Source organism: Erpetoichthys calabaricus, chromosome 13 (genome assembly GCF_900747795.2).
Source record: "Erpetoichthys calabaricus chromosome 13, fErpCal1.3, whole genome shotgun sequence".
Classification (NCBI taxonomy): Eukaryota; Metazoa; Chordata; class Cladistia; order Polypteriformes; family Polypteridae; genus Erpetoichthys; species Erpetoichthys calabaricus.
Window position 1 is genome coordinate 105,791,680 of NC_041406.2, and position 23,021 is coordinate 105,814,700.

The 23,021-nt window shown below is 43.0% G+C and overlaps 1 protein-coding gene across 1 annotated transcript in view; it reads right to left on the reverse strand.

The window, feature by feature from the left end:
* Positions 1 to 23,021, reverse strand: part of LOC114663791 (transmembrane protein 245-like) — a 101,879-nt gene that overhangs the window by 48,341 nt on the left and 30,517 nt on the right. Inside the window, 1 exon segment of the mRNA XM_051935564.1 lies at positions 995 to 1,077. Within this exon segment, the coding sequence (XP_051791524.1) occupies positions 995 to 1,077 (83 nt within the window).

The window sequence follows — 23,021 nt, forward strand, 5'->3', positions numbered from 1 at the left end:
AAGGGTGTGGTTGCCACACTGGGTATGTGTGCCTTTTGACACTAAATCATTGACATTGTCACCAGAAAAAGCACCCCAATACCTCATACCTCTACCCTCATGCTTTATTTACGGTGGGGCCCACACATCATCAGCTCACTTTCCCTGCATCTAATGAAGATGTTGTAGGGGCCAAGAGTCTCAGATTTGCATTTATCAGATGAAAAAGATGAGTTCCACAGTCTGTGTTTCTTGACTCAACACATCTCTTCTTCATCTCCTTCAGTAGTAGTACTTTCTTTGCAGCAATTTTACCATTAGGACATATTCCCACACTCTCTTTTGGACAACTGCAGTTGGGATATCTTTGTTGCTTGAAATCTATCCATCCTGTGCACATCTGCTCCCTCTGTCCTCCCCATATATTAGCCTCCTGGCCAGGAAGGAGCAGAGCTGTCCATCACTATATATATGTTTTGTAAAAACCCTAATATTACAGGTATCTGAAAGATACTATAATATATTAATTTAAGGCTTGTGGCTTTGGGTCTGATTTATTATATTAGTGCAGTCTAGTGCTATACTGTACTAAACAAAGACTGTTGTAAGCAACTTGATGATTTTCATTACAAATGGGACATTAATTAAATGTTTGTACTTACCACGAATGCCATCAGCTTCCTCTATCAACACAAAGAGACTGTCCTACCTTTCATATTTATTTTATGAAATATACAATTATTAAAAAATGTAATTGCCCTGATAGAATGTTTGATCATAATGAATTTACTTTCATTATTTAATTTCTAAGTGGCAGATGTGTCCACATCCCCAAAGACAAGTCACATGTTGGTGAACCCATATAAAAAATGTTTTTTTTTTCCCCTCACATGTACTTCCACATACTGATACTTTTTCCACCATCACAAACACATACACTTCATATTTTTGAAATCATAACAAAGATGCCGCTGACTATTATTAAGTCATATCTTATTCTCCGCATTCTGCTTACTTGGCCCATTCTGGATGGTTTGAAACAGTGTCATTGATAAGGTTGCTGGTCACCTCAATAATATGCATGCTCTCTTCATGGACCTGAAAATAAAGAAGCATGCAACTGTCACTTTTATGTCTTGTGCTCCTGTCTCCTCCACATGAATATGTCCCAAGTAACAATGTCAGAGGACTCTTAACCTGAGATGGTGTCAAAATTAATTCTCAAAAGTTATTTCTTTAACAATTAAAAAGTAGTAACAGTGAGACATATAGTATGTTACAAATCATCCAACCTGAATATTCAAATCTGTTGCAGATTTTAGGCTAAATAATTTGGGTATTTTGTCAGGGACAACTCATGAGACCAAAGAGCACCTGCTGATAAATGCTAATCATGGCATTGCAACCAGTCTTTACATTGCCTGTTAGACGATTAAGGGAGGCTTTCAGAGAATTGGAAATAAAATGAATACCAGAAAAAGCAATAGAAAAAAGAAAACACTAAAAATATTTTAAACATGTAATTTCTTGATCTTTATACTGATCAATGCATGGAAATATCGTCTTTGGAGACTTTAATGAAACCACAGCAAGCTAAAATGTTGATACATGTGTGAAAGAGATCATCAATTGATGTTATCATGGCAGGCACTTTGTAAAATAGAATGATTACTTTCTGCGACTTTAGCTTACACAAAAAGGAAAAATTTAGAGAAATAAAAAAATATCTGAGTGGTTAAAATTAGGCATTTTTTAGTCTTTGATAATTTTGTTGTTTTTTTTTTTTAGCTCTTTTTACATTGGAGCACTGCTCAAAACAAGGAATAAGAACTTACTTAATGTGAACCATTTACATCTAAAACACAGACCTTGACACTTCCTAGATGAACAATAGTAAAGATTTCAAGCTGTGCTCTTAGCTTCCAGGTTGCCCTTAGATTTACATAATGTAGGACTATTGACGTTTTCTAGCACTAAGCAGTATGAGATCATTTTTTCAGAAACACTGAACTAGGCTAAATTATAAAAATCAAATGGGCAGTATACAGTACTTTAACTAGCAATTACAATTTTTCAAAGACTATCCATAATTTAGAAATGAGAAAATAAACAAATGCATAACATTCTTATAAGAAAAAATACAAGGTAACATCACAAAGCACGGTCCTTAAACAGTAAGGCCTCAATCAAAGAAAAAACACTACGTACTTCCTTTCATTGTCGTAAAGATGGAATTTTTAAATTAAAATTAACCAATCAATAAAGAAATCATTTGATCATTGTTATAACTATCCTCTGGTTTTATCTTCAGGTGCATAAAATTATGTCTTTCTACAGCGCTGAATGCCCTTACCTAAGGAAGGTTTTTTTTTGTTTAATGAAGACAAAATTGAACTGATAAGCAAACTGGGAACAACATGAGCTTTAAGTATTTACTATACTGAGACTACCTGCAAATCAAAGCTGAAAATCAAAATAAGACGACAGAGCATTCAGCTGTCCAATAGTACAGAGTACAATAGTACAACAGTACATCCTACAGAGTTGTATAATAAAAGCTCAACTCAATGCAATGGCTGCTGTCATCGAAATTACTGTTGATGACTTTATCATAAAATGAAGTTACAAGATAACCAGTTGCTATCAAGTATCAAGTATGTACTGTAAATCAGGTTCCTGAAAGAAACTTCATTTATTTAGATCCATAAAAGGCTCCATACAGTAAATACCCATGAACAGATGATAATAAATGTGTGAAATACCAATGGGTCATGACTTTAAAAGGACTCTTGCTGCATATAACAACAGACTAAGTCCAGGTTTTCTTAATATCTTAGTGTCTTGCTAGGCAGGCAAACATACATTAGATTTTAGTTTTTTGTTTTTACTACATATTAGTTTTCCAAAGCATGAAGAACAACCTTCATATGCAAAGAACCTTTACCAGAATGAAATGGTGCTTTGTCAAGCAATGGTCTTAAGAGGAAACGCACAATTCAGTCCAGAACAATAAAAGTGTCATTAAAGAACCATTATTTTTAACAGTATAAACAACATTATTGTAAATACAACCCATAGTAGGGCTGAACAATTAATTGGATATGAACTGCTATTATGATTTCAGCTGCCACAATATACTAAATCACAAAAAGTTGCCAATACTGCATTCCATTTAGTACACCCGCTCCATCAGGTATCAGTCTGTCAGCTTTAAACAATGAATGAGTGTTGTAATCAACATTCACTAAGCCAAGTGAGTTTGTGAATTGGAGGCACTGACATCATATGAAAAATAAGCAAAATGTTGAATGCATTTGTAGGAGTGTGATGCCTAACATTATTTTTTTTTAAAGTGCACATTTCTTTCTCATGTTTGCAGCAGCCACTATATTTTTATGTTTTAATATTATCTATCTTGTTATCCTGCTACGATGTTGATCAAAAAACAAAACAAAAACAAAAAAACACCAGTATTGTGCAAAATGTTGCAGCACTGCAAGCAAACTTGTACTCAGCCGTCTAAATTTCAACCACATAATTTGTGCATGAAAGTTAAGATAGCAGCACCTGTTCCAGTAGTTATGTCAGCAACAGATAACCATGAATTACCTATTTATCTATAACGCAGATCCGAATCCGGAATGCAATCAAAAGAAAATTAAATTAAAAGAAGCCACTGAATTTTATTTTTCAAAGGACAAAACTCCTATTTAAATTGTGTGCCAACAATGGTTAAAACCAATGTGCCACCACTCCCACAATTACTTTTCCTAAATTGAGTTCCCTTTACTTTATTCCAAATTAAAATTAATCTATTAGACTGATGAGAGATTTACGCTTAAAAGCAGATCTTTTCCATGCTGATTTCTTTAAATGAGTGTGCCTTTCCTAACAATCCTTTTTTAAAGAATGAGGGTATAACTTCTCACGGACTTGGGGGTATATTGGATTGGGCGGTTTCATCAGGGGCATTGCGAAACTCTGCATTAAATGTTTAATTTTTCAACTAATCCAATACAGTATTTAATAATTTCACAAATTTGTAAGCAGTTCTCTGGAGAATAGAGGTTGTACTGCAAATATAAAGATACTTTACGCGCAATTGATAGGTGTAAGTACATATTTCACTGTAGAACGGTATTGAAATTAATAATCGCAATTATAATATCAAAAGCAATTGCCGACAATTAATACATATGGCAATAGACTCCACGGTAAGCTGTACAGTTCAAATTAAAACATTCTTACATTTATATCCAAAAAATTATACACCAATACTGCAGGACGGGCGGTTTGATATGACATTTGCACAGGCCTTTACCAGTACCTGTACATTCGATTGTATTAAAATATACAGTTTATGTACTGTTTATTTCATGCTTAGAATCTGTAATCTGATAGTTTAAATGCAGAAATATAAAAAATAATAATACTAATAATTTATTATTTACCATTCCTGGCCCAGAGTTTATGATTATAGTGCTTTGCTCCTTCCCACAGCTGTAAATGCAGTGCGTTCCACAGCCGGCCTGTGCATGGAGTCACTAAGAATATTAACCTTAAGCGCGGTAAGAGCAGCGCACAAACGTGCCCTCAAGAGGGTCACCTCCGCACTCTTTTTGAGCCTGCAATAGAATTCAACTCACATTTCTTTTCCCCTTCTTAATATGTATGCAATGGAGGGTGGGGCTTCCGTATTATTAGAAAGCAGTGGTATTAAACAGTATAACGATGAATCAATGTTCATTATAAATTGATTCAGATAACAACGCTGTATATCAAAGCCTAAGGCCGGAGTTATGCTTCACGTGATGTGACGCATGCTGCAGCGGACGCTCCTGCTACGCAAGCGTTGAAGTGTTTATACTTGCGCGCGTACTTTACGTAAATCTGGAGGAATCCGCCAGGTGGCAGTGTGAGATATTATCACGTGAGAACATGTTCGGCTTCTCTGTGTTGTGAATTGCCTAGAATATCCATTAAATTCCGATGACACCTTAAAGCAATATCTCTGAAAAGGATGTTTATTGATTAAATCCAGGGATGTGTCCATTCCAGCAAGCACTGGGCACGAGTGAGAAACAATCCCTGGACGATGCCTCGGCTCATCGCAAGGTGAATACAAGCACACACATACACTAGTGTCATTTTAGCGGCACCAAATCCCCAAATCTGCATGTCTTTGGAAGGAAACTGGAGCACACTGAGGAAACCCAGCAGGAAAACGTGTAAACTCCAGGCAGGGAATATCAGCGACGTGACTCCCTGCAAGACAGCAGCGCTAACGCTCCGCCACTGTGTCATCCCATGTGTGTAATTATAATAAAAATAATTCTTTGCATTTATATAGCATTTTTCTCACTACTCAAAGCGATCAGCAATTGCAGGTTAAGGGCCTTGCTGAAGGGCCAAACAGAGCAGAGTCCCTTTTGGCATTTATGGGATTCAAACCGGCAACCTTCTGATTGCCAGGGCATATCCCTAGCCTCAGAGCCACCACTCCGTCCTAATAACATTATTCATTATTTAAATGAAATTACCGATTTATCTGTAAAATGTAATATACATACTTTAATGCTTTTCATCATGAAAGTGATATCAAGTATAAATCTAAGGACTCTAAATGTGAGAGTTGCAATATCATACATTTAATGTGCGTGGAGTGAAGATCTATTGCTGGCGATTCGCTGCTGTCAAGAGCAGAGGAAGCCCTAGAAAAAAGAGGGCACAGTATGTGAGAATTTTAAAACGTATCGTGACATTACGATCGGGAATATGCGACGCTTGAATATAATAGCACCATTAATATGTATGTCTGTATGTCGGCATTTTGCTTCACCACATCGAACCATTTATCAAATATCGAAGTGCACACACCGATCTCATAGGATCTGCAAAGCAGCTTTCTGTCACATAGAGTCTCTGTTTACTATCTACGACGTCACATTCCAACTTTTAGCACACTGCGCTCCCCGACTTTTTGCTGGTAGTACAACTCGCGCACGTGTCACGTTAATTTCTGAGGACCTGCTCAGAGGACACATCAAATGAACACTCAGAATGCGTGGCGGTCATGATGCGAGCGCGTACGCGTTCTGAGCGTGAAGTATAAATGAGCCCTAAAACTATAAAGGCCCCACCACAAAATGGATTTGAACTAACGTCTACAGCAAATTACACGAATGTCGTCCCTCCTCCTTACTATACGAGTATACTGAAAGCCAGCTGCACTGAAATATCACCCTTAATTATGTTGGCATTTTCATAAATGTATGGCTTTTCTGAGAAAAAGTATTGCCATCAGCTAATTTCAGATTTACTGTCACGTATGTACAGTGCAATGCAATTAATTTACCCAACACACGGCAATTCCGTAACTTAGTGAAATTAGTACTAAAATTTGCTTCACATACGCGTTCCCAACTCACTAAAAAGTATTTTTTATAGTAAAGTATTTTTTATAATGATTAGTTTTTGTTTTTTTACAGGCAGAAAGAAAGGTACATGGCGCTCCTTAAGGGTTTGGCAACAAGCAGGGCGAAATTTGCAAGTTTCTTTACAATTTGCTGGCTCTTTTCACTAATTATCTTCAAATTGGCTGAAGTGGCCCGGTCAATCTGGAACACTACTTCGAAAATTCAAAAGTACATGCACTCTGTCTGAGGTCCATAAAAGGAAAGCATTACATAAAAAGAATAAAATAAAGCAACTGCTTTAAATGGCGTTTAGTATTTTTATTTTGTACGGGTTTGTTTTCGAATTGCGAGTAAACGTCACAGTGGAATGGCCGATACCGTTTTACATTGAGCAGCGGTTTCAAAGCGTGGCACGCGTATCTCCACCTGCAAATAGTGCGGAGCGGTGGGCGGGGATTTGAACCTCGATTTCCCACAATTCTTTGTTCTTCATAGCCGTAGATCCACTTTGGTCGATAGAATACTAGAATACAGTACTTCACTTCGACTGTGTTTAATTCACGTGATTTTGATCTTTTCATCCCTTTACTGCAAGCTTCACAACGAAACCGTCTCAAAATATCCGATGTCCATGCATAATTGTAGATCTGAAGTAATTAATGTGCTATTTAATTACAATGTTTAACATGACAGAAATTAGCCCTTATTACATCATAGTTTACATTTACACTGAAGTGAAAACGAGACATTTTGTATTTTTGTAGTATTGTATCTTCGCCGCAAGCACCTTAACGGCTCTTCGGCAGGGGTGCTGGAGAGCTGCGAGGCTCAGATCTGACACCTGGAGCGCCATTTGCAGCAGCAGTAAAGGACTTACGACAGCGGAGAGACTGACACCTGGGCAGCTCCACCACTGCTTCTCCATCTGATAATGTCCATTTTTCCAGGTGGGCAGACAGCACCGGAGCTTCAGTGCTCATGAAGCTGGAGAAAAGTGTGGCAGAACGAGTTGCCACTAACCCAAAGTGAGCCATGGGGTCGGTGGTAAAAATGCACAAGCAAAGGACAAAGCACATCATAGATGCGTTGTGAGGTTGCGGTAAAGGGACAGCCTCAAGGCTAAGATTCAGACCTGGAACGCGGTTTGCAGCTCCAGTTCAAACAACGAAACTTGCAAAGAAACCGGTACATCTGCATCTCTACTCTAGGAGGATCACCTGCTTGTTTACATCTGACCAGCGCTGAACACACCTGCTTCACCGAACAACAGCACAGCACTTAACGGGTTGTACCATCTGCCAGTTTAGCACACAACATCCCTATTGCGCCATCTGATAACACAGCACTCCCAAACCCTGCGGATGTTCCCTCAACTACGGCAGCATGACCAAAGCGGAGAGGACACTACCAAATTGTTTCAATAAGTCTGTGCACTGTTGCAAGGAGTTGGAAGTGGCCGCTGGGGTCAGTGACTTTGAAGGGAGGGCTATGTAACGGCACAGGGCAAATTACATCAACTAGGGATGAGTCAAGAAAGGATTGAGCTGGCATTTTATCAAGCAAAAGCTGCATTTGAAGGTGGCAAGTGGGGTGACCTCCCCAGGCCCCATGCCTAAGGGGGCCCCCGCGTGTCCCATTCGAGCGGATTTATATTCTTCAGTATATTATATATATATTATATATATATATATATATATATATATACAGTATACACACACACACACACATACATATATACATATATACACAGTATATATATTTGAGATCCTTCTAAGAGGAACCCTTTTAAAATCCCTCTTCAAGGTCAAATTCCATACATGAACGTCTTTGAAAACATTCCATAGTCTGAATATAATGCATAAAAACATGTATCGCTTATGATGACCGGCTGACATGACATCAACGTGAGTTATAACTATGACATCCTGCATATCGAGACTCAGGGTATACTTGCAATTTAGGTACTTTTCTAGAAGAGGCCCTGCTAATTTCCGCATGACACTACGTCACATTTCGTACTGTAATTGTATTATTATGAATTGTACTTTTTTAATATATTATATATTTTGATAATGTCTGTGTGTTATCTTGCAAAAAATTAGCTGAATACTGTAATGAAAAAATCCAGTGAATGTTAACAGCATTTTTATTAAATTTGCACACAAGTTTATACAGTCCACACATACCGGTAACAGCATTTGACGTGACCGGCCCCGAGTGGGGTTAGTCAGCCCTAGGTCCCGCACAAGAGCGGCTATAAAAACGGCAGCTCTGCACTCTCACACAGGCTTTTCAAACTAGTGCAGCAAAAGGCAAGCAGACCTTCTAAGGATTGCAAGCCCCCTCAAAGAGCCATTTGAAGAGCAGGAAATCCTGCCATTGCTGTACTCTGTCACTGTGTGTCCTGATGCTATACTATTATACTACAAAAATACAAAGCGTCCCATTTCCACTTCAGTGTAAATAAATGTAAATTATGACATAAAGGCTCATTTCTGTCATGTTAAATATTGCAATTAAATTGCACATTAAAAAAAATACAATTACGCAAGGTCTTCGGATTTTGTGAGACGGTTTCGTTGTGAAGCTTGCAGTACAGGGGTGAAAAGATCAAAATCACATGAATTAAACACAGTCGAAGTGAAGTATTCTATCGATCAAAGAGGCTCTATGGCTACAAAGGACAAGAATTGTGGGAAATCGAGGTACAAAGCCCTGCCCATTGACCCACACTATTTGCATATTGAGAACTTGAAAATGAAAATGCAAAGTGGAAATGCTTTTCACTTTTCATTTTTTCAGCTTCATTGTGGTTCAGGCTGAAAATGAAATGTCAAATGGGGTTATTTAATTTTCATTTTAATTTTTGCGAGCAGACTTTCAAAATTAAATTGCAAAAGGGGTCATTTCATTTTCATTTCAATTTTTACAGCATTTTTGAGAGCCTGGTTTTTTAAATGAAAACTATGTAGTGTGGACAGGGCCTGAATGTCCCATGCAGTGAACCAATCTCTTGCTTTGTACACAGTCCAAACTGGATTTAGTGGGTTTGAAAATGGGTGGATATCTTATGTCATCAAGCCAAATCCTGTCTATACAATGAAACAGAATGTTTAGAAACAGCCAGTAAAACATTACATTTAGTTTTTAAATGTTGTAGCGCTCAGGAAGGGGTCTTGCCCTGTGGAATACTCTTCCCCAGGTGACTGCAGTACGGACTGTCGAAGAGAGTTAGGGTAACTTAGAAGAAACCAGCCATAAAGCAGCTCTCAGAGTGGGATTAGCCAAACATGTAAGAACTACTGTATTCCAGTACTTAAAATTTAATTTTTAAGAACAATTACCAGTTGTATACATTTAAAGCTGCTAAAGATGCACGTCAGATACATTTTACTACTGCTAACATCGATCAGCCTGGGTGCTTGGCCACCGGTGTGCCTCGAATATGAACCCTGGATATGGGTTGACTCAGTGAGCAGGGGTGAAGTGTGCCATGCTGGTTGCCTCTGACCCCATTTTGGCGAGGCTGGCAGCTTGTATGTGCAGGCAAAGGAAGAAAGCAGCTGTGAGTGTGTGGAGCCAAAGAACACCTGAGCGCAGGGTTGCCCGGTCCTGCAAAAATTCCAAGCAACTTATAAATAATGTATTTTCCCATTTATATGGGAAGGAAAAAAAACATGATAAAAGAAAATGATGTACACAGAAACTCCCATTCAGAATGTGTGTATAAACGAGTCCCAACACACACACACATTCAGAGTTCATTGAACACTGTTAATTCCACTGTGTAGTTCTCACACTGCATGGTGGAATGGCCAAAAACCTCTGTCAACAACTCGCTCATATACAGGAATTTTTTTCATGCACTCACTTTTTTGGATAATTTAATATACAGCCACTTGCTGGTACATATTCCTTAGTTTTCAGTCCTCTTTTTGACTTACGTTCTTTTGCTTCTTTCTTTCTATGTTGGCCAGCTCTCATATTTATCAATAACTGTTTTGTTCTTTCTTTCATACAATATTAATTTCTTCCTTCAAAGAAACTGTCCTTGTCAGGGCTAACTGTCCCCAGTGCTAAATCTATTCCTCTGTCTCACGCAGGCCTGAGTTGTAACAATATTTTATTTTGTGTATTAATAGATAATAATATGGTCAAAGGAGAAATTCAATGTACAGTGCATCCGGAATGTATTCACAGCACATCACTTTTTCCACATTTTGTTATGTTACAGCCTTATTCCAAAATGGATCAAATTCATTTTTTTCCCTCAGAATTCTACACACAACACCCCATAATGACAACATGAAAAAAGTTTACTTGAGGTTTTTGCAAATTTATTAAAAATAAAAAAACTGAGAAATCACATGTACATAAGTATTCACAGCCTTTGCCATGAAGCTCAAAATTGAGCTCAGGTGTATCCTGTTTCCTCTGATCATCCTTGAGATGTTTCTGCAGCTTAATTGGAGTCCACCTTGTGGTAAATTCAGTTGACTGGACATGATTTGGAAAGGCACACACCTGTCTATATAAGGTCCCACAGTTGACAGTTCATGTCAGAGCACAAACCAAGCATGAAGTCAAAGGAATTGTCTGTAGACCTCCGAGACAGGATTGTCTCGAGGCACAAATCTGGGGAAGGTTACAGAAAAATTTCTGCTGCTTTGAAGGACCCAATGAGCACAGTGGTCTACATCATCCATAAGTGGAAGAAGTTCGAAACCACCAGGATTCTTCCTAGAGCTGGCTGGCCATCTAAACTGAGCAATCAGGGGAGAAGGGCCTTAGTCAGGGAGGTGACCAAGAACCCGATGGTCACTCTATCAGAGGTCCTCTGTGGAGAGAGGAGAACCTTCCAGAAGAACAACCATCTCTGCAGCAATCCACCAATCAGTCCTGTATGGTAGAGTGGTCAGACATGGCAGCCCACCTGGAGTTTGCCAAAAGGCACCTGAAGGACTCTCAGACCATGAGAAAGAAAATTCTCTGGTCTGATGAGACAAAGATTGAACTCTTTGGTGTGAATGCCAGGCATCACATTTGGAGGAAATCAGGCACCGCTCATCACCAGGCCAATACCATCCCTACAGTGAAGCATGGTGGTGGCAGCATCATGCTGTGGGGATGTTTTTCAGCGATAGGGACTGGGAGACTAGTCAGGATAAAGGGAAAGATGACTGCAGCAATGTACAGAGACATCCTGGATGAAAACCTGCTCCAGAGAGCTCTTGACCTCAGACTGGGGCGATGGTTCATCTTCCAGCAGGACAACGACCCTAAGCACACAGCCAAGATATCAAAGGAGTGGCTTCAGGACAACTCTGTGAATGTCCTTGAGTGGCCCAGCCAGAGTCCAGACTTGAATCCGATCGAACATCTCTGGAGAGATCTTAAAATGGCTGTGCACCGATGCTTCCCATCCAACCTGATGGAGCTTGAGAGGTGCTGCAAAGAGGAATGGGCGAAAGTGGCCAAGGATAGGTGTGCCAAGCTTGTGGCATCATATTCAACAAGACTTGAGGCTGTAATTGCTGCCAAAGGTGCATCGACAAAGTATTGAGCAAAGGCTGTGAATACTTATGTACATGTGACTTCTCAGTTTTTTTATTTTTAATAAATTTGCAAAAAACTTCAAGTAAACTTTTTTCACGTTGTCAGTATGGGGTGTTGTGTGTAGAATTCTGAGGAAAAAAATGAATTGAATCCATTTTGGAATAAGGCTGTAACATAACAAAATGTGGAAAAAGTGATGCGCTGTGAAAACTTTCCAGATGCACTGTATAGCAAAGTAAAATGTGCAATATAGTTTCAGAGTTTATTAAAAGACTAACAATATCAAATGAAATGTTTTACAATTACAAATTGTTATTTTAACTTTTCCATCCATTTTCAAACCTGCTTAACTTGAACAGGATTTCGGGGTCTATCCCAGCAAGCACCAGAATTAATGTCTGCCCTGTCTAGGGATTAACAAAAACACACACAGACATCAGGGCCTAATTAGCATTGCCAATATATCTACCAGCCGGGGGGGGGAAACCCATGTGTACATGGGGAGAAACATTCAAACATCACACTGGGAGCACCTGGCACTTGAACTACGGGTCTCGTAGTTGTGAGGGCAGCAGCTCTACCACTGCGCCAGTGGGCTGCTCTTTTTTAACTTTTTAATTTATAAAACTATGTGTTGAATTAAGATAAACGTGAGAGTGTACTTTAAAATAATGAAATGCATAACTGTTTTGACCCATTTTTTAAAAATCCATTAACAGCAGTAATTATTTTTAACATGTGAAAATTAATAAAACCTAGTCTAACATCGCAGTCCTTAATGATATTATAGCAGTCAGCAGACTGCTTTAGAGGGGCAGGGGGCTGCACACCTGAGTGACAGTGACCCATTACATGGATAAGTAGAGCTGTAGTCCATAAATTTCAGAAATATCTGTGCTATACTCTACAGTCCCTTAAACAAACAACCCCTGCCCATTCACTTATTAGAAAGCTGAAAAATTGGGGAGTAGACCTGCTATGACATAGGAGTGATTTAGACAGGCCTGATTACAGGCATGCAGGGTCAAACTCTGAGTTGCTTTAGAGGTTGGGAGCATGTGCTGATAGCGCGTTGCCACACCCACCACACAACGAACCACCTGGATTGGAACCCGAGTGCAGCGGGTGACACCTCAGCACCAGTCATGTATTTTCATATCCTATTTTTCTTCTAAATTACATCATTGTCACACTTAGGCTTTTGTGATACTCGACCACTGGATGAACAAGCACTGCAAACGCGATGTGTTGTACTGTTTAAAGGCAAGTTTCTTTTTGAATCATTGGATGTGCAGATGATGCAAGTTTTTTTTTTTGTTTTATTTTTTATGGTGGCTGGAGTGCTAATCCTGCCACCAACCCCCAAGTTTTCCCAGAAAGTTGGTGGACATGCTTGCAGGGCTGGATGCAGCAGCAACAATGGCGGCGCGCTTAGACGCTGCGGCTGTGTGCTGTCCGACTCAGATTTTGGTTTTTCCACCCTGCCTGGATAAATACACGTATAGCTGGCAGGATATTTTATCTATCGGCTTACGGAGCGAGAGTTTCTCGACATCCAAGTTTCTCCGCATCCACAACATTTCGGACGACATTGCACGAATACCGGGCCCTCCGTGGATTACAATTCCAGCTTCGAGGAGCCGCCGGCAGCACAAAGAACGTAAACAAAAGAGGGGGTGTCGAGGCGGCGTGCTAGTGAGGCTAAGGAAGCAGCCACACAAACCATCGCTTCCAAGCATTTTCTCCTCAAATGTGAGGTCTCTGGCAAACAAACTGGGTGAGTGGCAGCTGCAGATTGCAACGGAAAAGATCATCAGGGACTGCTGCATCCTGCTGATCACGGAGACGTGGCTTAATCCACTCATACCGGACACGGCGATCGAGATAGCAGGCCACACAGCACACCGGCAAGACAGGACAGAACGCTCCGGTAAGAAGAGAGGAGGGGGGCTGTGCATTTATGTGAACAATAACTGGTGCACAAATTCCACCATAGTCACCAGACACTGCTCTCCAGACGTGGAGTTTATGACAATTAAATGCAGACCCATATACCTCCCCCATGAATTCAATGCTATACTGCTAACTGCTGTGTACATAGCACCAGATGCTAATGCTAACTCGGCTCTGGGGCTTTTGCATGACACCATCAGTAGTAAACAAAGCAAGTATCCTGAGGTTGTTCACATCATTTCTGGGGACTTTAATCATGCAGATCTGAAAGCAGTTCTCCCCAAATTCCATCAACACATAAAGTGTGCAACCAGGGGAATAAAAACACTGGACAAGTTGTACACAAACATCAGACAGGCCTATAGGGCTAAACCCCTAGCACACCTTGGCCAGTTTGATCACACGTCCTTGCTTCTAATCCCTGCATATACTCCCCTCAGGAAACAAGCTCCCACTATGACCAGAACTGTTACCATATGGCCTGAAGAGGCCTTCCAACAGTTGCAGGACTGCTTCCAGAGAACCGATTGGGAGGTTTTCTATCGCCAAGACTTGGAGAACCACACTACGGCAGTCCTGGATTACATTAGGTTCTGCACAGACGTCACCAGGGACAGACACATAAGGATTTATCCTAACAGGAAGCCCTGGATGATGAGGGATGTCCAGAGTCTGCTGAAGCTAGGAATACTGCTCTCAGGTCTGGGGATGGGGCTCTTTACAGTGTAGCCAGAGCGAACCTGAAGAGAGGCATCCGAGAGGCCAAGGCAGCATACAGAAGGAGGATAGAGGACCATCTGAGGAGCAACAACACCAGGCAGGTGTGGCAGGGTGTCCAGCACACCACCGGCTACAAATCCAGCAACTCCTTGACTGCTGAGGGAGATGCATCTCTGACAGAGGAGCTGAACATCTTCTTTGCCCGCTTTGATGCGACACCAACAGCAGCTCCATCACAGCAGCCTGTTCACAACAGCAATATACTCACAGTGGAAGAGTGTGAGGTGAGGCGGGTGATGAGGAAGGTGAACCCGAGGAAGGCAGCAGGACCCAACAGTGTGGCTGGACGGGTGCTGAAAGACTGTGCAGATCAACTGGCAGGAATCTTTACTAGGGTTTTCAACCAGTCCCTGTCCCAGGCCACTGTCCCATCCTGCCTCAAGTCCTCAATCATTGTCTGGCTGCCGAAAAAATCCATCACAAACAGTCTGAATGATTTCCGCCCAGTGGCACTCACATCTGTCATCATGAAGTGCTTTGAGAAACTGGTGCGGAGTCATATCATCGCCTGCCTGCCAGCAGACCTGGACCCATTTCAATTTGCTTACAAAGCAAAGAGATCCATGGAGGATGCTGTGGCCACAGCCCTTCATGCTGCCCTGACCCACCTGGAGCAGCAGGGGAGTTACGCCAGACTGCTCTTTGTAGATTTCAGCTCGGCATTTAACACCATCCTCCCACAACGACTGGTGTCCAAACTGGCAGATCTGGGACTTCCATCACTCACCTGCAGTTGGATACTGGACTTCTTGTCTGGTCGCTCCCAGAGGGTCAGGCTGGGTCTCCACACATCCACTGCTCTCAGCCTCAACACCGGGATGCCACAGGGTTGTGTGCTCAGCCCGCTCCTCTACACCCTCTACACATACGACTGTGTCCCCACTCACCATAGCAACAGGATTATAAAGTTTGTGGATGACACGACGGTGGTCGGACTCATCTCGGGCAAGGAGGGTGAGTTGGCATATAGGGACGAGGTGGAGCAGCTGTCAGAGTGGTGCAGTCAATAACCTGCTCCTCAACACCAAAAAAACGAAGGAGCTTGTTATTGACTTTAGAAAAAACAAAACTGACATCCAGCCACTCATCATTGGCGGGGCCTGTGTGGAGAGTGTCCCGGTGTTCAGGTTTCTGGGTATTGAGCTGGAGGATGACCTAACCTGGAGCGCCAACACCAAGGAGCCGCTGAAGAAGGCGCAGCAGAGACTGTATTTTCTGAGAATTCTCAGAAAGAACCATCTCCCAAAAAATCTGCTCCTTGCTTTTTATCACTGTTCCATCGAGAGTGTGCTCACGTACGGACTGTGTGTGTGGTACGGCAGCTGCACTTCCTCAGAAAGGAAAGCGCTCCACAGGGTCGTCAGGACAGCGGAGAGAACAATTGGTTGTACCCTCCCCACTCTGGAACAAATCTACACCTCCCGATGCCGCAAAATAGCAATAGACATTTTACAGGATTCATCACATCCCAGTCATTGCCTCTTCCAGCTTTTGTCATCGGGCAAGAGATACAGAGCTATGAAAAGCAGGACAAACCGCCTTAAAAACAGCTTTTATCCAAAAGCAATCATGGCCCTGAACTCAGAATAAAACTGCTCCAACGTGCAATATAGACCTTAAGTCAACAGGTGCAATTTGTATATTTTGTAAAGTACTTGTATTACTATTTGGTTTGTTATTATTTTCTCTCTTCTTGTCTTTTTAACTCTTATTCCTCACACTGAGTCGACTGCACCTTCAATTTCATTGTTCCTTTGTAAAAGTGACAATGACAATAAAGATCTATCTATCTATGAAGCAATTGCAGTTTAAGGGCCTTGCTCAAGGGGAATAAAAAAATTACTAATAATAAAGTAATGTAAATTCAATGATTAAAGATTGATAACTAAATGTCAGTTTTGAGTGTTCAGTTTCTTTGATGCAGTACAGCTCAGTTTTGCTTTCAGAATGTTTTTGTTTGAATACCTTTATCTCAGAGTCAATGAAATACAGCCCATATTTAAACAAGAGCAGCCAACACAGTTTTTTCTTTCTAAGCGATGGAACATGCTCCTCCACCTATATACTCATGCATCAACTTCTTACAGTATTTTTTCCTTTATGCAGTTGTTTGTTTTAGGGAATATAATTGGGACACAGGCTAGCAACAGGGAGGTGTTGCTAATAAGAGTGAGTCTTCTGAACAACAAAATGGTGGTACCAATGAAAACCAAAATAACATCATAGAAAAATGAACATAATTTGAAAAAACATATTATAAATTAAACCAAAAATATGTATAGAATTCTATGCTGCACATTAACTAACCCCAAAATCATGACACTTATTGAGAACATAACAATTTGATTAGCATCTAGCAGACAAGCTCCTCATTAGTCTACTCCAATTTCAATAAAAATGAATATGCTTGTTTAAAATACTTCTGTTACAATAATGTCAGGGGCAACCGTGTATATAAAATGTATATATTATTGATGCATATGCAAGCATAGTCTGTCTCTTCCAGGGCCCATTGTGAAACCTATAGTCAGGAAGATGTCGACCAACCAGACAAGCCATGACTTTGTCCAAGTGCTAAGTATTGTCCAACCTCTTTTGGTCCTGCTTGTATTTAGAGACCACACATGGCCAGTTCAAGAAATCAACCCTGCCCTATTTCTTCAAAGAGCCCAAAATTCAACCTGGCATCATTGAACCGAGTTACCCATGACACCCAACTCTCTTTAATGTCTCCATTTTGCACGTTTGTGTCTTACAGAACCATAACAATATATATACTCACCCACAGGTGCATGTTGTGAGTCTTATGGGGTCAAAGATGTTGAAGGAACACCAGGTATTAACCATTTTCTTTGTTCAAAGTCATGACAACCAGGAATACTGTAACTTCCATGAATCCCCTTCCTGTACCCCGGTAACTCTGTGTTTTGGTCCTCAAACAGTATAGCCTATGTGAATCACCAATATGGCATCAGTATAAACCACTGAGTGTCTGAGGGGCACTGTTGTAGCCTAAGCATAAGCTCACTAACTTTCCTAATTTTGTTGTTTAATATTATTACCATTGCCTAAAACAGCATCCTGGACCTCCAACTTTTCTCACATTTTTTTGTGCTGAATTTACAATATATAGCTGCATGAAAGTTTCATCCTCTGTTCTTGTGGATTTTTCTCTGTGTATTCTGCTTTTCTTTCCATGTCCCAAGGATGTGTGAAACAAGTTAATTGGCAGGATACAATTTGGCCCCAGAACAGTGAGTGTTCCCAGTTAAGGACTGGCATCATCTCAAAGGCTGGTTGCTTAACTGCAGCTGATGTTGCTGGGATGGACTTCAGCCCACTTAACCCTCAACTGGAATAATCAGGTTATATGATGAAGGGAAGTACAGTACAACAGATTACTTACATGGGGTCCCTCAGCAAGTTAGTTATTAGGCTTATTGAAATCATTTGCCACTGAGGACAACATTGCTATCCTCAAAATACAAATGCATAAGATGTTTTTTATGAATGTGTGTGGTAGTAGTACTTTCTAGCACTAAAATCGAAGACTGAGTCAGTATTTGAATTTTGCTTCTCATTCCTGGGTGGTTTGTATGCATCATAGGAGGTTTACTGAACCGCTCTTTGTCACGTCCCTCGCCTAGGACCAGTTTGCCTTGATTGACCCTGACCAGGGGCATAAAGCCCCCAACAGCAGAGCTCCTAGGATCATTGGGACACACAAACCCCTCCACCACGATAAAGGTGGCGGCTCGAGGATAATGGATACCAACATTGGATGGCGTTTCCCTCGCCCGGACACAGGTCACCGCCCACCTCTGGAGCCAGGCCTGGAGGTCGGGCTCGATGGTGAGTGCCTGGTGGCCGGGCCTGCACCCATGGGGCTCGGCCGGGTACAGCCCGAAGAGGCAACGTGGGTCCCCCTTCCCATGGGCTCACCACCTGTAGGAGGGGCCAAGGAGGTTGGGTGCAGTGTGAGTCGGGTGGTGGCCGAAGGCGGGATCTTGGCGGTCAGATCCTCAGCTACAGAAGCTGGCTCTTGGGACGTGGAATGTCACCTCTCTGAAGGGGAAGGAGCCTGAGCTAGTGCGTGAGGTTGAGAGGTTCCGGCTAGATATAGTCGAGCTCACCTTGATGCACAGCGTGGACTCTGGAACCAGTCTCCTTGAGAGGGGCTGGACTCTCTACCACTCTGGAGTTGTCCCCAGTGAGAGGCACTGAGCGGGTGTGGGCATACTTATTGCCCCCCGATTTGGAGCTTGTTCATTGGGGTTCACCCCGGTAGACGAGAGGGTAGCCTCCCTCCGCCTTCGGGTGGGGGGACGGGTCCTAACTGTTGTTTGCGCATATGCGCCGAACAGCAGTCTGGAGTACCCACCATTTTTGGAGTCCCTCGTTCTGCTGGGAGACTTCAATGCTCACGTGGGCAATGACAGTGAGACCTGGAAGGGCGTGATTGGGAGGAATGGCCCCACCGATCTGAACCTGAGTGGTGTTTTGTTATTGGACTTCTGTGCTTGTCATGGATTGTCCATAACGAACACCATGTTCAGGCATAGGGGTGTCCATATGTGCACCTGGCACCAGGACACCCTAGGCCTCAGTTCGATGATCGACTTCGTGGTTGTGTCATCGGACTTGCAGACACATGTCCTGGACACTCGGGCAAACAGACGGGCGGAGCTGTCAACTGATCACCACCTGGTGCTGAATTGGCTTCGTTGGTGGGGGAGGACGCCGGTTAGCCCTGGTAGGCCCAAACGTATTGTGAGGGTCTGCTGGGAATGTCTGGCAGAGTCCCCTGTCAGAAGTAGCTTCAACTCCCACCTCCGGCAGAACTTCGACCACGTTGTAACGGCCGACCCCTTTACCCAGCCGGCAGCTACACCTCCAAGACTTGGGGCCTGGATGATTTACTGAGACTGAATCTAAACTATCAAGCCGTACTTCTAACCAATTAAACTTTTCCCCACAATCGACGGTGAAAAGATAAATACACAAAAGCAGGATGTAAAATTAAACGGATTAAATGTATTAAATGAAACAAGACATGCAAAAAATAGAAAACAGATATAAATATAAATATCCCTCCACCCCAGCAACAACAAGACACCACCAAATATAAATACAACAAAAACCCTCCCTTGCCCCTGTAACATATAAACATACAACACGAATAACAAAAATTGAATGATACAGTAATCCCTCCTCCATCGCGGGGGTTGCGTTCCAGAGCCACCCGCGAAATAAGAAAATCCGCGAAGTAGAAACCATATGTTTATATGGTTATTTTTATATTGTCATGCTTGGGTCACAGATTTGCGCAGAAACACAGGAGGTTGTAGAGACACAGGAACGTTATTCAAACACTGCAAACAAACATTTGTCTCTTTTTCAAAAGTTTAAACTGTGCTCCATGACAAGACAGAGATGACAGTTCCGTCTCACAATTAAAAGAATGCAAACATATCTTCCTCTTCAAAGGAGTGCGTGTCAGGAGCACAGAATGTCACATAGATAGAGAAAACAATCTCTAGCAAACAAATCAATAGGGCTGTTTGGCTTTTAAGTATGCGAAGCACCGCGGCACAAAGCTGTTGAAGGCAGCAGCTCACACCCCCTCCGTTAGGAGTAGGGGGAGAGGGAGAGAGAGAGAGAGAGAGAGAGAGAGAGAGAGACAGAGTTTGTTTTTCAGTCAAAAATCAATACGTGCCCTTCAAGCTTTTAAGTATGCGAAGCACCGTGCAGCATGTCGTTTCAGGAAGCAGCTGCACAAAAGATAGCAAAGTGAAGATAATCTTTCAGCATTTTTAGACGAGCGTCCGTATCGTCTAGGTGTGCGAACAGCCCCCCTGCTCAATCCCCCTACGTCAGGATCAGAGAAAGTCAGCGCAAGACAGAGAGAAAAGTAAGCAATCTAGCTTTTCAGCCATCTGCCAATAGCGTCCCTTGTATGAAATCAACTGGGCAAACCAACTGAGGAAGCATGTACCAGAAATTAAAAGACCCATTGTCCGCAGAAATCCGTGAACCAGCAAAAAATCCGCGATATATATTTAAATATGCTTACATATAAAATCCGCGATGGAGTGAAGCCGCGAAAGGCGAAGCACGATATAGCGAGGGATCACTGTATATGGAAATGAATGTGAACGTGAGTCCGGTAATAAAGAAACTGTCCTGAATGCGGTTGACTGAATTAGCGAAAAATGAGTCGTTTGATTTTCCCCGGACAAAATGGAGCAGCCTCACCGTGAATCCTCGGTGCGTGGTGGATGATTAACTCCGACCCCGGGGTCTCTCGTGATGAGGTCCTTGAAGCAAGTCCGGCGGATAGAAAAACAAACTGGATGGAAATGCGCGATGTGGAATATAACAGGTACAGATGGCTCGTGGTCGTGAATGCGAAAAAAATCTCCTCTCCTCTCTCCTTCCTTCTCCTCCTGCTGGCTTAAATAGTCCTGTGACGGCAGTAATTGATTAATCGTGAACAGGTGTTTTCCAGGTTTGTCGCTGCGGTCTCCTTCCATCATCCGTCCCCCTTCACGGGGACGGCATTAACTGATACACATACAAACAGCAAACGGGACAATGAAACGAGACGCACTCAGAACTGACATTTAGCACTAACTATGTGGCCCCGCTACAACGTTCCGAGGGAGGTGGGGGACATTGAGTCTGAATGGACCATGTTTCGTACCTCTATTGTTGAGGCGGCTGACCGGAGCTGTGGCAATCCCCGAACCCGTTGGTGGACATCGGTGGTGAGGGATGCCATCAAACTGAAGAAGGAGTCCTACAGGAGCCTTCTGTCCGGCAGGTACCAGCAGGCCAAGCGGAATGTGGCTTTGGTGGTTGCTGAGGCAAAAACTCAGGCGTGGGAGGAGTTTGGGGAGGCCATGGAGAATGACTTCAAGGAGATTCTGGTCTGCCATCCTGAGTCTCAGGAGGGGGAAGCAGTGCAGTGTCAACACTGGGTGGGCTCTCCCATCTCTGGGACTGAGGTCACTGAGATGGTCAAAAAACACCTTGGTGGCAGGGCCCTGAGGGTGGATGAGATATGCCCGGAGTTCCTCAAGGCTCTGGATGTTGTAGGACTGTCTTGGTTGAAATGCCTCTGCAACATTGCATGGACATCGGGGACAGTGCCTCTGGATTGGCAGACTGGGGTGGTGGTCCCCCTCTTTAAGAAAGGGGACTGGAGGGTGTGTGCTAACTAAAGAGGGATCACACTCCTCAGCCTCCCTGGGAAAGTCTATTCGGGGGTCCTGGAGAGGAAGGTCCGTCGGATAGTCGAACCTCGGATTCAGGAGGAACAGTGTGGTTTTCGTCCTAGTCGTGGAACAGTGGACCAGCTCTACACCCTTGGCAGAGTCCTGGAGGGTGCATAGGAGTTTGCCCAACCAGTCTACATGTGTTTTGTGGATTTGGAAAAGGAGTTCGACCGTGTCCCTTGGGGAATCCTGTGGGGAGTGCTCCGGGAGTATGGGGTACCAGACCCCCTAATAAGGGCTGTTCGGTCCCTGTACAACCGGTGCGGTCCCTGTACAACCGGTGTCAGAGCTTGGTTCGCATTGCTCTCCAGTGAGAGTTGGACTCCACCAGGGCTGCCCTTTGTCACCGATTCTGTTCATAACTTTTATGGACAGAATTTCTAGGCGCAGCCAGGGCGTTGAGGGGGTCCGGTTTGGTGGGCTAAGGATTGGGTCACTGCTGTTTGCAGATGATGTTGTCCTGTTTGCTTCGTCAGGCTGTGATCTTCAGCTCTCTTTGGATCGGTTCACAGCCGAGTGTGAAGCGGCTAAGATGGGAATCAGCACCTCCAAATCCGAGACTATGGCCCTCAGCCAGAAAAGGGTCGGGTCGCGGGGGCAGCAGCTTGAGCAGAGATGCCCAGACTTCCCTCTCCCCGGCCACTTCTTCTAGCTCTTCCGGGAGAATCCCAAGGCGTTCCCAGGCCAGCCGAGAGACATAGTTCCTCCAGCGTGTCCTGGGTCTTCCCCGGGGCCTCCTCCCGGTTAGACGTGCCCGGAACACCTCACCAGGGAGGCGTCCAGGAGGCATCCTGATCAGATGCCCGAGCCACCTCATCTGACTCCTCTCGATGCGGAGGAGCAGCGGCTCTACTCTGAGCCCCTCTCAGATGACTGAGTTTCTCGCCCTATCTTTAAGGGAAAGCCCAGACACCCCGCGGAGGAAACTCATTTCAGCTGCTTGTATTCGCGATTTCATTCTTTCGGTCACTACCCATAGCTCATGACCATAGGTGAGGGTAGGAACATAGATCGACTGGTAAATTGAGAGCTTCGCCTTGCGGCTCAGCTCCTTTTTCAC